Genomic DNA, 16,733 nt, shown 5'->3' with positions numbered 1-16,733 from the left:
TTGATCTAGTAGAAAGTGTTAGGCACTCAGCTGTGACAGAAGTAGATCCTTTCCAGTTTGAAATGGATTTGGTCGATCTTTTCTGATGGCTGGCATGATCACATATTGAATGTGTTTGCTTTTCAGAAAAAGGTATTTATCTCTTGGTGGCACACACCGGCTATTGGCCTCCAGTGTAAGGACAATCAGTAGGTGCTTGGTGCTTGATCTTTCTCTTGCTCCGACCACCCAGTTCAGACCTTCCTGGGTCAGACCACCTTGTATTCATCCCTTCATGCCCATAACAGATCAGAGCTGCTATGAGTGATGAGAATAGTTTTACAAGCTCACCTACGCTGCGAAGAGGCAACTAGAATAGTTTTCTAAAACTTAAGAACGGGAGCATATTATGAGCATGAAAACAAGTTTAAGTGTAGTGGTGATTATCTTTGCTTTTACCTGCACCGACAAAAATAGAAACTATATTTTTCCAGTGCTTGAAAGATGTCCGGGTCAAGGAAACAAAGAGAAAGTGCTTTGCGGCCTTAAGTCTGCAGGTAAGAACGTGGATAAGAAAGAAGATAGAAGTGAAGACAGAGGTCAGTGATTGGCAAAGGATGGTGTTGAGAAAGATATGGATGTACGCAAGAAGGACCTACGAAAACAGTCCTGCCTGGGAACGCTTTGGTCTAGTTTTCTTGCCTCTCAACACAACGCTTGCCCAGCTAAGCCTGCCACAGCCCTCGTGCTGCTCCTGCCTAAGTGAGCTTTTACCTTGCTCTGCTGCTTTGTGCTCCCCAGAGTGCTCTGCACGGTGGGCCCTGAAATTGTGCTGGTTGCCTTGTTGGTCTCCACCTTTCTAAAGCAGACCCAGGTAAACATGCGCCAAATAGCAACAGCAGAAGTGCTGAATCTTTACCACGTGAATGAGGGAAGGTGGTATTATAGCATCACTGGCACACCTTTGACTTCCTTCAGTTTTCCATTAGCTTATTGCACTTGGTACACCTTTGGTGGAGAACTATACTGAAAATACCACCCTTAGGGTCACACTAAGGGGCCCATGTCACAGAGCATCCTCTCTCTGGTAACTACTCTCCCTGCTTACTGCACGGGGGTTGGACTAGATAACCTTTAAAGGTCCCTTCCAACCCAACAGATTCAATGATTCTATGATTCTGTGAACACATGTAAGATACTGAGCGACTGTAGAGTTACTTGTCTTTGATGAATTCCATGAGCTCCCTCTGAGCTGCATTCAGAGCGTGGATCCCTGGGCAAGTAGTCACTGTACATCCAGCAAACGAAAATAATACTATGAGTTGATCTGAATTAGCATAGCTTTGTGGGTTAAATGAAATTATGCCACTTAACAAAATCTAAATATCTGATATCTCTAATACCAGTGTTGTTTTTATTATTTTTATATTTTTTTTTCCTCTCTTCTGTTCCACCTGTATTCTACCATGGTATTTTAAATCTATCGTAATACAAATTGCAAAAGGATAGACTATTCAGAGTTCAGGAGTCAGCTTGGCAAAATCCATTTGTGAAATCTTCCTTGATAAATAATTTTGAATAACTAATGAATTTGCAGAAAAAAATAGCATGTATTGAAGAGGAACTGGAGACAAAAAAACAAATCGGGCAATATTCATTGCGACTGATCTGTCCTGCCGCAGCAGTGTCACTGATATTTAGCAGAGCATGTGAAAACAGAGGAGTGGTTGAAAATGTGGAAAGAGACAATTCAGAAAAATTCCTCTCATAATCATCAAATACTTACTGCATGTTGATATAGAGTGTGTGCTCCTAAAATCCTGTGTATCTAAAATATTATCACAGCGTTGTTGCTGCTAGTTCATCAAGGATACTTGGAATGCTTAAATCAATAGCAGTCATCCCACTTCATGAAAGTTTTTTAGTTCTTGGTGAACGCATGAGTGATTAAGCAGAGTTCCATCAATTTTTTTGCATTACTTTAGTTTCTTCTCTGTTCCTTTGTTGTTGCAATAGTTGTTGAGTCATATTTTTAATTAAGACTTCCTGTAAAGTTCCTATAGAAGCACTTAGATCAGTGTCACTGAGCACTTCAGTGGTCAATTTTAATCTAAAAAAGCCTTCCATGCCCTTTCCAGGATCCTGCACCGTTGTGATTGTTGTGTGTCTTGCTTTGCTTCTTAAGCCTAAGTACTGCTTCATGAAATGGGGTCCCTGAGATATTTTGAATCCATCTGGATAGTAGCTAAGGAGGACTAATAAATATAAAGAGGTTTTTGTTTCACAAAGGGAGAATAAAGTCTCACAGTAACTACTTCGTGCGTCTGGCTACTACTGCATATTAAAGCAGACTTAGCTGTATGTCAGAGGCTCAGCAGCATGGAGATACTGATTTCTCTCTTTGGTTCTGGTATGTGTATTTGCATACGCTTTGAAAAGAAGCTGTAAGAAGGACTGTCTGTGGTATTCTTGTGAAGCAAAGAAAAGTTGCAGAAATACATTACAATATTCCACCACAAACGTCTTCTGCTCCTGGCACAAAATACAGTCAGCAAAGGCCAGACTAATTGTTTGATTATCAGCTCCCGTCAGCGTAAGATGCTATACCGTCAATTTTGTACTCCATGAATAATCTGTATGGTAGGAGGCCTCTGGTATTAACATTATGTGTATGTTTTTTCTGAACACCGGATTTGTAGTACAGTTTGAGGTACAGTGTAATTTTATGGATGTAGCTTGATTTGATTTAAAGGTAGCAGCTGATTAATCCTGGACAAGGCGGAGTGAGAAAGATCCAAGTACCAACATAACCCTATAATCTTGTGAAAAAAGTTGTGTAGGTCCTTAAAGATCCAACCCTAATTCAGTGACCTGTGATCCTAAAAACTTTTGCTTGAGTAATGAATATTTTGTGTTAGCATGAAGTAACAAGTAATTTTCCTACTGTTTGCTTGCTTTCTAGGAAACGAGGTTCTTAGTAAGCATCTTGTTGGTGAAATTTAAATGAAATTTAAACGAAATTTAAACGAAATTTAAAGGAAATCAGATTTCAGAACACAGATTTCATGTTTGTATTTCATATTTCTAAAAAATCATAGGTGTTGACCTAAATCATGCTGAATTTGTCTACCTTGGAAGATTGATTAACTCTGTCCATCTCGGAGTGGCTTGTGACATTTCTGTTTTATGTGCAACTCATTTAAAGGACTGTGTGTATATTCCCACTGTTTGAAGAACTGACATTCTTCAGCAGCTAATTCAGCATATGCTCAATATCTGCTTCTATCTAAAATCTGAAACTCTTCTGGAATAGTTTATTGGCTGTTTTGGTGAGCAGTTTGCAGCTCTGAAGGACAACCGCTGAAGCGCTAGGAATTTATGAAATGCGGCATACGTTACCAGCTCTCAGTCCAACTATCAAAACTAAACTGAATTTCAAACAGAGAGACTAAGGAGAATCTACATTTTGTAATGTTTGAAGTACAGTCAGGCTCCAGCTTCAAGCCTACCCGATGTTAATGCAAGTGTAGTAGGAATTCTGTCAATGCTAACACTGAACTTACCGTTTGTGCAGCTGTGTGTTCTTAGAAATCAGTGTCTAAATGCTACAAATCTGCTGTATGCTTGAAATTTAATTGAGATCTGATGAACCTGAACCTCAGGGTTATTTTGTGATACACAGTATCATCGGAACTGTTCCAAAACTCTGTAAACCCTTTAGTGCAGAAATCTTCTATTTGTCTGTATGTTGTAATAGTACAGAATGAAAAGAGGGCAGATTTTAAGCCTACAATTTTTTTTTTATTTTGTTTTTTTTTTTTTTACTAGTTTTAATTATGTCTGGTGGTGCTGATAATGTCAGTGTTGTTTTAGCACAAAGCTGTTGCTAAGGAAAATGTCCTTAATTTTTTTTTAATGCAAATTATTAATTGAGTAAACATACATTTAGGGAGTTCTTTAATGATAGATTATTTATACATAGTATGTAGCATCTGATCATTAGATAAATTTGCACATTATTGTGACTATTTGTGACATTTTGAATTTGACATTACTCTGTTTAATATACGTTTTGAAAAAGAAATTATGTGTGTACATTGGAAGACATTCAGAGCACTACATTAAGTTCAACTTCTGGAAATACTGAATACAGCTCAAGCGTTGGCCTTTGTAAAGAAAACCCTTTGTGAGGCAGAAACATGTATGTACACAGAAATGCCCTGGCATCAGTAAATCTATATTTCTTTGTGTTGCTGCCATGTTTCTCTATATTGAAATGAATGTCAGCATTTCAGCTGCACACAGATTTTATTATGTCCTGAAATACTTCAGTTGTTTTAAATGGGAATCTGAGCTATAGTAACAATTATGGTACTGTTGTAATAAAATAAGTTATACCTTCAGTGGGGAAGTCACATAGCAGACTCAGAGTGCTGCAATGTTGATAGTCTGAGCTGTGGAATTGCCTCAAGCGGGGGAAAAAATGCATGGAATATACACTGATTGTTGATGTCATGAATATGGTGAAGGTATTAAATAGTACTACCTCCATAAACAATAGGAAAACATCAGCTGTCTAACGAGGAGGATCATTAAATCAGAGTTTAAGTTTTCCTTTAACAACAAAAAGAGGTCATGTATTAGTGGTATGTTAGATATGGTATTAGACTAGAACTTGCAAAACATTAATTTTGTTTGTGTTTCTGCTACTGATACGCTGTATTTCCTCACTCCTGGCCTGCTTCCTCCACCTTTCTAGACTTGATCTTCCTTTTTGCTTTTTTTTTTTTCTGTTTATGTTCTTGAATACCTGTTCATGTTCTGGCATACAGTCTATGTGGCAATCAGCTTCAATTTTCCTTGGGACTGATAAATCTGTTACAGAATTTTTTCTGGTATATTGCCTTCTGGTAATCCAGATATGGGAACCTAGCTGGCATGTAACACAAAGGGTTACATGGCGTTACTAGTGGTATGACCAGAAATCAGTGCTTTTTATGTAGTCACCTGTGTAATAGTGTTTTGGTGCTTATGCTATACTTTGTTTTTGTATCTTGTCAAGATTCTTTGCTTTGACAATCAAAACTGTATACAACCTATGTAGATGAGTCCAGATGAAATGTAAATCAGAATATACTATTCCTGCATTGGGGCAGCTTTTAAGAAGCAGTATAAATTTCAAGAGTGCTTTTAATAAATAAAGGATCTACAGAAACTTTTTTCTTTCTTCTAGATGAGATATATCTGTTATCTTTCACATGAGAATAATATACAGAATTAACTTCTTATAACAAAGATATTTTTTTTGGGGGGGGGGGGTATAAAACAGGGATAGGGTTATGAGGAGTGCAGTTGGCTGGACCAGAATAATTTGTTTTAAAACAAAGAGCTGTATTCTCATTTTCCCTACAGCTCTCCCGTTGGCACACACTGATACAAGAGATGTAAATACTAGAAGTCCAATACCTGAGGGAACATTAATTTTTTCTTTTTCTTGGAAGAGATACGATCACCTCCGTCTCCCCCCCTTAAACATCCATTTGGCATTCACACCCATTTTATTTCTTACCAGCCTCCTGAAGTTGTAAACTTCTTCATGGATTATGATTAAGATTAGAGCTGCCAACAAACTTGAGATACGTTGTGGGTTACTCCAGTGGCGTGCTCTTCAATACACCATGAATAGAAAAACAAAAAATTTATTTAAGCTAAAAAGTTTTTTTTCTACACTAACTATATTAAAGTAGAGAAGCAGGAAGAGTAAACAGTATTTAGAAGAATTCAGGTCTACTATGCTGAATGTTTAAAATCCGTATCTAACTTCCTAAATTTAAAAAAAAAAGTGTGTAAAAAGGGAAATACCTTAATTTGTAATACACTTTTCAGACCTGTTATAGAACATTGTTCCAAATAAGTGCATTAAAAATAGCATCTCTGTTTTTTTTAGACAGGAGCAGGTAAGCGTTCTGTATCAGAACATACACATAGCGGAACCAAGATTAATCCAGCCCTACGAACATGTCATTAAGAACTTCATCCGAGAGATCAAGCTTCAAAGCACAGAGATGGAAACTTTGGCCATCGCGGTAAAAAGGTACAGTGAGTTATGTTTATAGTTCAGTTATGCAGTTACTTTTTTCTCTTATTGCACTTCGTTGGGTTAAACTACTGAGAGTTAATCCGAAATCTCTCATGTGGAGTATTTCCATAAACTGAGTTCAAAGGTTAGTTTATATGCACACACATGTGCACACAGAGCAGCTTGCAAATTATTCCATGTTCATATTTTGGATAAGTCCTGGACTAAATTTTTGCAGGCTGTATTCTTATTTTTAATATCATAAACCATTTTGACTCCTCTGCGTTGGCTGTAACTTTGAGTTTTAGCATACACGCCCATTTACTTTCATTGCAGAAAACATATTTTTGCTTTTTCAACTTCACGGGGTGTATTTGCCTATTGTAATTACTCGCCATTTGCAGTCTCGCATCATTAATGCCAAAGCCAAACAATTTAGCTCAGGACAGAGATCTTTTATGTGTGGATGATGCAAGTTGCTGTAGTTATCCTTTTGAAGTCTCTTCATAGGATAACCAGAAGGGCCTTTTATCTCTGTAACTTAATTTTCAAAATGCAGATGTGATGTATTTCATACTAATCATCAGCTGTCAGCTACTATTTAAAATATAATTTGCCTGTATCTTCAAATTAATTTGTGATTTTGGTTCCCAACAATACCAGTTTCAAGGTCTGGGCAATGTTAAACTCTTTCCATGTCTGTCTGTCTAATTTCCTTCAGCTGAGGTAAGCAGATGTGTTTCACACAACATTTCTGTCAAGCCAGACGGCAATTCCTAAGAGAGTATTTACTTTTAAATTTTAGAGCTCAGGATAAAGCGGCAGTTCAGCTCAGTGAGTTGGAGGAAGAGATGGAACAACGGATCCAGGCTGCAGAACACAAAGTTAAAAAGGAAGTGAGTATTTTATATTTACAAAATTTCATAATTGCCAAACTATCAGTGGTTTTAAGCAGGACTGATGGCCAGGTGTTTTTGATCCTGATAGACTGACTCAAAGCTGCCGAAGGTGGGGCCTGGATGAAAAGAAGCTATCTGTGAGATTGAAAATGTACTCTCTCAATGCTTTCCTCTAGAGGAATGGCTGCTCAGATGTAATAAACTAAGAAAAAAAGTCTTTCTTTTTTTGTGAGAACATGCTGTCCTAGAGGAATTTATTTTTGAGACCAGTATTGGAAACAGATTGGAGAAAAGGACCTTTCACCATAAAAGAATGGAATCTAGTTCTCCTAGTAGATGAATTTATGTAGAAATTAATGCTTAGGTCATTTGTTCCTAATTTGTATATCTGCCTGGAGCAGTGATCATTCTTTCCTCCATTCTCATCCTGCAGCTATATTTTAAAGAGTTGCAGACATAAGAGAGGGTAATTATGATGGCAATGTGTGAGGGCCTGGACCTCCCAAAGTTGATGGGAAATTCTGTTTCAATGTGCTCAAGTTCTGGCCGTTGTTTCAACTGGTTTGCAGTCTTGGTGGAGAAGTACAATAATCTTCTTCCCCTTACCCATTGAGAGATACATTAGAGCCACATGTAGCTGTGTAATTCTGAGCAGAAAGTAGTACAGTAAAACCACCCTACCTATGTTGTCTGCTTTATGTTGAACTGTTTCTAAATTCACATAAGATAAACATAACTTTATAATATGCATAAGATTAACAGTTTGTGAAAGTGTTCTAATGCAGACATAAGAAATGCATTAACTAAAATATATACTACTGGCATAATTAATGCTTTGTAGGACACACAATATACTGAACATCTGTATATTTGGTATGGGTTCTTTCACCAAAGTATTTGCAGAATCAGAAGACACAAAGTGCAGAATGCCAACTTGCTGCTTTTAAGTAGTTCATGGTAATTATCTGTGAATGTAAACTATATTCTGATAGATCTGCTTCAAACAGCATCTTTTTCTGTGCAAGAGGAAACACTCCTACCAAACCATAAAAGTCAGTTGTTTTCTTTGAACCAAAATATGACAACGTAAAAATGCTAAAGATGTCACCCCAGCAAAAAAAAGTGTACCATAGTATGTTTAACTAATGGTAATGCAATTCTCAGTAGAGATAAACTTTCATTTTCCAGAGAAACTAAGCACTGATGTTTAGAAAAAAAATACATGTGCTCTGCAGAATTTCTCTTCTGCAAAAAGTGCTAGATCACTGAAAAAAGCCCTGAAGACTCTTTATCACTGCTGTAAAAAGATGGCTGGGATATGTGTGTTTGCTTACTCTGAGAGCATCTACAGTTATGTACTAGCATTATGTAAAAACACATCCTGTAAAAAAAAAACACATGTAAAAAAACAAACCCCACATATTATCCACAACTAGTCTGTGTTTCTCATTCTAAAAAGTCCTTAAACTGTCACCGAGTTGCGTGGATTGTGATTTCACTGTTCACACCTAGCAATAGATACGGGCTGTAACTTGTTTCTCACAGTATTCCCTTCGTTTTCAGTCCTAAATGTTCCCTTTAGCTTGTGGCTCTACATACTCCACATACTAAAACACCCTGAGAGTAAATGTAAGATATTTACTTTGTGGGATTGTACTAAGGCATTAATCTTAATGCCTGTACTCAAGGCTATTGTTTGCCAGAGTGATCTCACTCATGCCACAGTGACACTTACCTCTGCGTGATAGTATCTGCAGGTTGAGCCTAACCTATATTTAGTTTCTTCAAGGGAAGCAAATAGTTACCAAACAATACTTAGGAGTCCTATATAGGTGCCAGCAGTAAGAGAATCCATTTTAAGCTGATTACTTTGGTTATTGTTTTTACACACGGGTGGGTTATCATTTAACACAGGGATGTCAGCATCACCTACAGGAAAGCACTGAATTCTGAGCAAAGTCCACATGTGTTTTTTCTGTGTGAAAACTCAAGCTGTCTCATTAGCACCACGAATCACTGCTGCATTCTGGTTTCTTGTGTTGTGAAACTGTGCACTGAAGTCCCTTCGGAGTGACTGGAGTGAGTTAAACACATACTCATCTGTAGCATGCAGAACGTATCATTCTTCTCATTGCGCTTGATGTAACTTCCTTTCAACATCTGTTTTCATTAAAATAAAACTCAAATAGTGTACTTGGCTTGATATTCAGACCACGTGCCATATGAAACTAAAGGTGCTCTCATCAGCATACCTATTACTGAACCAGGACTTGTAAAATTCCAGCACTTGCAAGTGAAAAAATTTAAAAGCAAACCAGAAATAAATAACTGATGGTGGCACAGTAGTGCTATTGCTAGCATATTGATGGCTGGTTTGAAAAAAAGGATGTAATGCCCCGGTTTGTGTGTAGGTGTGTTACACACATCTGTATATGCAATACACACCTACATTTATGTACAAATAAGATTTGAACACTTCTTTTTCGTTTTTTTGTTCAAGACATCAGGGATGTTTAGCACAGGAGACTATGACATGAAAAACACACAATGAGTTGACCCATATCTTTGCGTTTTATTTCTATTAATGTTTTCTAAGTGGACTGCAATTACAGAATCAGAATCTGTGGATCTTAAGGAAAGGGCAGGTTGATGTAATGGAAAGACAGAATTAAACACATTAGCCTGAGGGGCAATTCTGTAGTTTCCAAACTGATGAATGCATTTTTTAATAAACGTTTGAAACCTCTCTCAACTTTTAATGAGATTAAAAATATTGCAGGAGAAGCGAAAAGCTGAAGAAGCACTAAATGAGCTGAAGCGCCAGTATGATACTGAAGTTGGGGATCTTCACGTGACAATAAAAAAACTTAAAAAGGTAAGTGATTTGTAGTCATGGCAAGAGTTTTTAAAGTGTTTTAAGAGATGCTGACCTTATGAAATGCTTTTCCCAAAATGGATAATCATAATTGTAGCCTTTTAATTTAATGTGTATTAGTAAATGGCAACTGCAAATAACTTTTTAGGTTATGTTGTCATTCTGTGCTGTTGTATTCATTCTGTGTTATTTACTGAAATACTTAGGAAAGGCCCCAACTGCTAGCCAGATTCTGCTGCTGAATAATTTTCTAAGTTCCTCAAGTTGTTTACACTGCAGTTACCTAGTCTTGTATTTAATACATTAGGAATAGTGTAATATATTGCCTTTAAGCATTTGTAATATGTAGACTTAGATGAAATTGGCAACCCAAATACAATATTTTACAGTAATATAGTGTCTTTTAGCTGCTAGTGCATTTCTCTAATGGTAGAGGTGCGTTTAAGCTGTAATTTTAAACTGAAATTACTAGCAGAAGTATTTGTTGCCAGTCTGAACCTAACACCAGCCTGATCTTTTCATTTGATACCTAAGCGTAAGGTAAACTGAAATTTCAGATATGAATATTGGTTTGGGTTATTTTGTAACTTGGTTTAATTTTTACATTAGTTTTTTCTGTAAGTTTTAACAGAATTATAGAAATCAATGAAGATGTATTTTTTGTTTCTTCATATTGAATTGAACTTAAAAGAGCATTGATAGAAATAGACATTTCTCACAAGAAACATGACAGCTTGTAGTACAAATACTACACAGATGAGGTAGAATATAATTATATTTTTTTTACGTTAGTGGGGATACACCTGTTTATATCTTCTCAATAGCTGGCATCTTTGTCAGTAGTTACATATATTCAACACTTACAGAGTGCAAAATGCTCATTAAACATTTTTTAAAGTATTGATTAAAAAATTGTATAGAAAGCCAGTGATTTTTAGAGTAATGCTGCCTACTCACACAGTTGCAAAAACTCTGGATGTCAAAAACTTTAATAGCTGTAAAACGTTTTAGGAGTTATGTAATATGATTTCCGTTACTTTTTATGTACTTTGAGTTGGAACAATCAATAACGTATGTTAATTGTGCATTTTTTTATCCTTGTAGCTGGAGGAGCAATCCAAAAATGTAAATCACCGGGAAGATGTGATAGAATTGAAAAAAAGAATGCATGATGTGTTGCTGGTAAGAGATTATGATTATTGACATATTAATTTAGTCTCAATTTTAGCCTCTGCAATGTGGATTTTTATTTTTATTTTTTTTACATTTAGTACTAATAAGCTAAGAAATAAAGTTTTAAAGTTGTTGATAAGTGTATGAGGATCTTTAATTTGGAAAAAACCCTGTTCTGTGTAAATGCATGCATATTCTACGTATAACATTTAGAAATGGCTTGAAATGATATAGTCCCCTTTTTGTGTAACTGAAATGGAAAAATAAAAATTCAGTGGTTCTTGCATGCTAATTTACTGACTTCTGCCTTGATACAGAGTTCTTTAATTTTCTTTCCCCCTTTATGCTCAGATTTTCTAGTGTTTTATTTTTATTTAATTTTGATTTTTTTTATCTTACTGTTATAATATATCAACATTTTATGCAGGTGATTATGACAGCTAATATCTAATATCTTCCTTTTTTTAAGGAAAATCAGAAACTTAAGAAAGATCTTTTAGAAGCACAAACAAATATAGCTTTTCTACAGAGTGAATTAGATAGCTTGAAAAGCGAGTATGCAGATCGGACTTTGAACTCTGAGAGGTAAGGTACTTCTATGTGATAATATTTTCACGGGGGAAAAAAAAAAAATCTTTGTCTGGTGTAGTTATGTATGCAGTTGGTAACTGTTATTTTATAAATTTGCCATAAATGGCAGGTATGCGTCTGACACGATGCGAAGGATGCCATGGCTACTGTTCACTGTCAGGTTTCTGAACGAGTGAGTTCTGGATATGATGTGAACTCTCATAATCTTGCAAGGAAGACCATTATTGGGACTTTAGTTAGGAGTAAAAGTTACAACATCAGGCAGTTTTTTCCTCCATGACTTGCACTCAGATGAATATCTGTAGCAATGTTAGTGAGGATAGTTTTGGAAGCCTTCCACATCGGTCTTGACCAGTTTTTTCTAAAGTGGATGAAAGCTGCTTCTAGATGCTCATTTAAAGGTGTAAATGACAGTTTCATTATGTTGTTATCTTCAGATAACACAGTGATATTTCAAGGGGGAAGGAGGCAGTCCGTATGGTTATTTTGTAGATCTTTTATTTTTCATTCACAGTCTTTGTTGAAATATAATGTCAGAGATCAACGAAGTTACCAAGTGATTTTACTTTGCATAAAACTGCTTTTAACGTATTTCAGCAAAAATGTAAACGTAGGAAAAATGTATTCAGAAATATTTAAATGGTATCTTTTCCCCACCGTGTATTTATCACCTCTTATAAACGTTGCCTGTAACATTTTGCCCTCTGCCAAAAAGGATATCCTGTAAAGTATAACTTTTTGTTGTTTTTTTGTTTGTTTTTTGGTTTTTTTTGCAGAGACCTAGAAATGATCCGAGAGTATACTGAAGACAGAGATAATTTGGAAAGACAAATTGAAATACTTCAGTAAGTTCTTAGTAATTCAGATTTTTATAAACAAACTCTGTCCCAGCGTATTAGGGGGTAAATGTTCTTGTATGCAAAAGACTGGGATGAGATTTGGGAAAACATACCAAGTGAAAATACTGAAATGACATCAATTGTCATAGAAGGTCCTGTGCTCAGCTCTCATAGAAGATCCTGTGCTACTAACTCTACTGTGTTACTGAGCCACTAACTCTTCGTTGTTTTTTCTTTTTTTTTTTTTTCTTAGCCTCACTGACTTGACTTTATGATAAGATGAACAAGATTTCAGTCTGTCCCTGCTTTATAAAAATTATTACTTGGCTCCTTTTTTTTTATTGACTTCGCTTTTCTAATATCTTCCTGTCTTACTGTTATCTGGAAAGCACTAAGTGCATACAGTATTATACAAGGGGTGCACAAATTTTTACTTTCAGGAAGAGTCACAGTGAATAAGTTTTTTTTAATATCTTCAGTTAATGTCTTTATCCTAAATGTATTCTTTCTTTCAAGGAGCTGAACCACATCAGTCCTTAGAGTCATCTCAGCAATACTTAATGTAGTGACTTTGTATTGCAGAAATGGTTGTACCAGTTGACTACTCCATAGCTTGTTTTTTGTGGCTGTTCCTACAGTGTCTCTTTTCCCATCAGCTGACCCACGCTACAGAAGTGAAACAGGGTTTCCTAGGCTGCTACTGGAGGCTAAACTTTACAATGATTTTCTCATGTGCAATCATTTGTTCGAGTATTCAACAACAAATTTGTAGTTCCACATCACTCTTTAGTGTTTATCTAAAGAAAAAATGAAAGTTTTTTTGATATGTATTTTTTCAATTTCAATTTGTGATAAGTTACGTAATTTTTAATGTTTTCTTTACTCCTGCAAGTTAAACTATATTTCTTTGTTAGATCAGCTAATAGGAAGCTACATGACAGCAATGATGGTTTAAGGAGTGCGCTTGAAAACAGTTTGAGCAAGTACAACAGATCATTGGTATGTATTTGTAATTTTGTTATGTTGTACTAGAAGGTTTAAGAATTAACACATCAAATGCAAATTAGTTTGTACTTCAGTGGGTACTCAGAAAATTGAATTTTATTAAGTGGACTCACTCTGGGAATATGCTTGTGTAGTTGAATTTTGTTAGATTTTACTTACGTTTTGTGTCATAATGGAAGTTTGTTAGAGCACAACTACTTTGTGAGGTGCTTTGGAAAGTAATTATTTTTTTAATATGGCCAAATGTATCTGATGAGGTGAATAAATCAGCAGTTTCTCTTGCACTAAAAGAAATATGTTTGTATTGTGTATATGGGAGTGCCCTACCACTGAAAACACACTTTTTAGGAAACTGCTTTCTTTTAGTAGCAAGGTCTTAACCTAATTCCAACTTTTTTCCAGGCAAATCAATGCAAAAATGAATAGCAGGCACTGCTGATAGTAGGGAGCTCAGTCAGACCCTTTTGGGCTATCACAGCTGTACAGGGATCTGTTGTAACAGATGTAACCCAGCATCCTCCAAACCAGAGAGAGGAAGGCTTGAAAGTTACAAAAGATGTATTCTACACTGCCATTTTGCAATGTTGGGAAACCCGTTAAACTCCAAAACTAATGAGTGGGCAAGGCCTCACATCATCAGGAAAGCAACTAACTGTTTTAGAAGGATAGAGCCAGAATAATAGGCCCACAGAGAATTCTGGCCAGGAAGAAGGAAAATAGGGGTCATTGCCTGTTTCCAGCAGACTATAGCAATGAATGCGAGTGCATTTTGCTGATACAGCCTATCCGAGATTCACTGCAGATACAACAAGAGATACCATTTCCTTCTGCCAGGCCCTGAAACATAATGGAAGCAGATTAGAGGAAACTGTTCCCAGTGAATAAACATATAGAGGGACAGCAGAATGAATGAAATACTGTCACATGGTGTCAGTTGGGATCTCTCCTTTACTATATTACTGAAGAATTGGGTGGTATCACTACTGAAACTAGCTCAGCCAGTGACATTCCCCTTTTCATTTTAGTAGCCAACATACCATTTTTCTAAATATTATTTTTCGAAGTTTAGCATTTCGAAGTCTTCAGGTGTAGTCAATGAAATCATCCTCTTGGAATATCCGTTGTCTTTTGCGGTTGAGTGTGGTTAGCAGGTTCAGTATTAAGGCAACAGTGGAGGGTAAATACTGTATGTAATGGCCCTCTTGACATGCAGTTCTGTATAAAGCATGAGGTTTAGTTAAAAATAAGTAGTTGCATATATATGAAAATACATGGTAGTAATTTTGATGATGCACACTTTTTTCATTATAAATCTAGATGCTTACACAGCGTTCATCAAACTTATTATGCATTTGTTATGTATCTGTTTCAGAGATTAGCAAACACCTCACCAGGAAGTACCATTTCTAGAAACAGTCCTAAATTTAATGGTGGACAGTCTCCTCTAAACCCACGGTATGATAGGTAAGCCAGGTTTGCTTTTATTGAATTTAAAAAGACTAGGACATCACGCTTATCTTAGGAGAGCAAATGTTGTCAAATAACAGAGAGAATAGTTCTGTCTGATTCAGAAGGAATGTGTGACCATAGCATATGATCCAAAGTATACTGAAGTCAACAGAAATCTTTTTGATGACTTCAGAAAACTCAGGAAAACTGTTTTCAGTGCAAATCATGAACTTATGGAGAGTTCAGACAGCCTCTTGTTTGGTCTTGGACTGTTTTGATTCTAGTTTGATTCTCAGTCTCCCCTCCTTGTCTCCAAGAAACTACAAAAATCTACCAAGGACCTCTGTTAGCTAGCTTACTCGGTACTTGGGAAATAAAACATTTTTGGTCATATCTCCACCCTGTATGTCTGGTTTTCCCATGTAATAATTATTAACGAAGGTATGTGGTCCTAATTCTTCAAAAGAATAAACATCCTCATCTCACACTGACGTGGAAGTGTAGTGAATGCACTTGGATATTAATGGGGTAAGAGCCACAGAGAACAGGAAGTTATCTAAATGCAAATATGAAATGATCAGAGCTACTTTGGTGTTGTACTTACTGGATGCAGGTCATTGATTAGAGCTTCCTCAGATCATTGCAGAGACTCTCACTGAAGTCACTGGGCATTGGATTCAACCTCAGGTGCTGTAGATAATGTTACTTTTTCACACTTTTTTTTTTAAACAGCGGGAACTGCCAGCAAAAATGCGTGTCCTAACTCAATTGCTAGATTGTCTTATTTTTCATTCAGTGGTACTTCAAACTGGAGAGAGATCTCTGTTAGAGTTCTTAGTAGTCTGTTTTATGTTTTGCCAGAGAGATTAATATCTCTGGTAGGGATTAAATTGGCTTCTGCTTCACACTAATAATATCCCCATTCATTCAGTAATGTTACTTTTACTCTGCTGTCTCCGTGTGAGATCTGTTTTCTGGCTGTAAAGTTTTGCTTGTTGCAGACTGATTCCTTTTCCTGAATGCAGGTAAAACCAGTTCCCCTCTGTTGGACCCTCTGCAAGTTTTGAGAGGCATCCACTGCTAAGTTGCATATTAGATTGAATAATTTTCTGAAGCGAAAGCCTCTCTGGAGGCTTAGTGGTTTCCTTCTCTGTGAATATTCATTAGTACCTGCCACATGGTGCAATCCTTGCATTTCCACAAAAGTGAGAAATGAAAGAAGAAACTTTGGGTGGTAGGAGTAAAAACTTACTCTTAGCAGGCGTGACTTATTAGGATCGAAAGACAGAAAGAGAGATGAATGTCTAAAAACCTGTTCATTTTCAGTACTTGTTCTGTCTCCTCACATCAGATCAGCATTAAGAGATACAGATTTGCATTCTAACATGTTTTGAGCAATTTACATTACTTAGGTATACCTTTCCTTTTTAGCTACATCTTGGTCTAACTTGCTTTAAGCACATATGAAATTCCCAGCATTGAATTCATGCTTCAGTGAGGTTGAAAATTAACTACTAAAGACCTTTATTTCAGGGAATGCCTGACAAGCTTGACTTTATTATAGCATGCACCCTTCCTCTGTATTTCAGTGATTTGGTATAGGCTCGTAGGTGCGTGAATACAAATAGCATGGATGCCGTGATATATCACAGGAAGGATCACGCTTGTTCATGTGATTCTACATTAGCCTGAAAAGATATAAATGAGATGGTTCTGGATGTTGTTGCATGGGACAACAATGCCTCTGTCACCCCTGTTTGGCCACTTGCAAGGAGGAATTATATTCAACTCAGTAACAGCTTCATAATTTGGCGATTCTCCCCAGAGTACTCTTCTGTGATGTG

General features: G+C 36.5%; 1 protein-coding gene across 1 annotated transcript in view; it reads left to right on the top strand.

The window, feature by feature from the left end:
* The window catches only part of RASEF (RAS and EF-hand domain containing), a 31,772-nt gene that overhangs the window by 5,688 nt on the left and 9,351 nt on the right, over window positions 1-16,733 (top strand). Inside the window, exons 2-9 of the mRNA XM_074569764.1 lie at window positions 5,927-6,073; window positions 6,864-6,954; window positions 9,737-9,832; window positions 10,937-11,014; window positions 11,475-11,590; window positions 12,373-12,441; window positions 13,350-13,434; window positions 14,813-14,904. Coding sequence (XP_074425865.1) covers window positions 5,927-6,073; window positions 6,864-6,954; window positions 9,737-9,832; window positions 10,937-11,014; window positions 11,475-11,590; window positions 12,373-12,441; window positions 13,350-13,434; window positions 14,813-14,904 — 774 coding nt within the window. The remainder of the gene's footprint in view (window positions 1-5,926; window positions 6,074-6,863; window positions 6,955-9,736; window positions 9,833-10,936; window positions 11,015-11,474; window positions 11,591-12,372; window positions 12,442-13,349; window positions 13,435-14,812; window positions 14,905-16,733) is intronic.

The sequence above is a fragment of the Larus michahellis genome, chromosome Z (assembly GCF_964199755.1).
Source record: "Larus michahellis chromosome Z, bLarMic1.1, whole genome shotgun sequence".
In the NCBI taxonomy this organism is placed as follows: domain Eukaryota; kingdom Metazoa; phylum Chordata; class Aves; order Charadriiformes; family Laridae; genus Larus; species Larus michahellis.
Note: the sequence above shows the minus strand (reverse complement) of the source record. Positions and strands in the feature narration are given on the sequence as shown.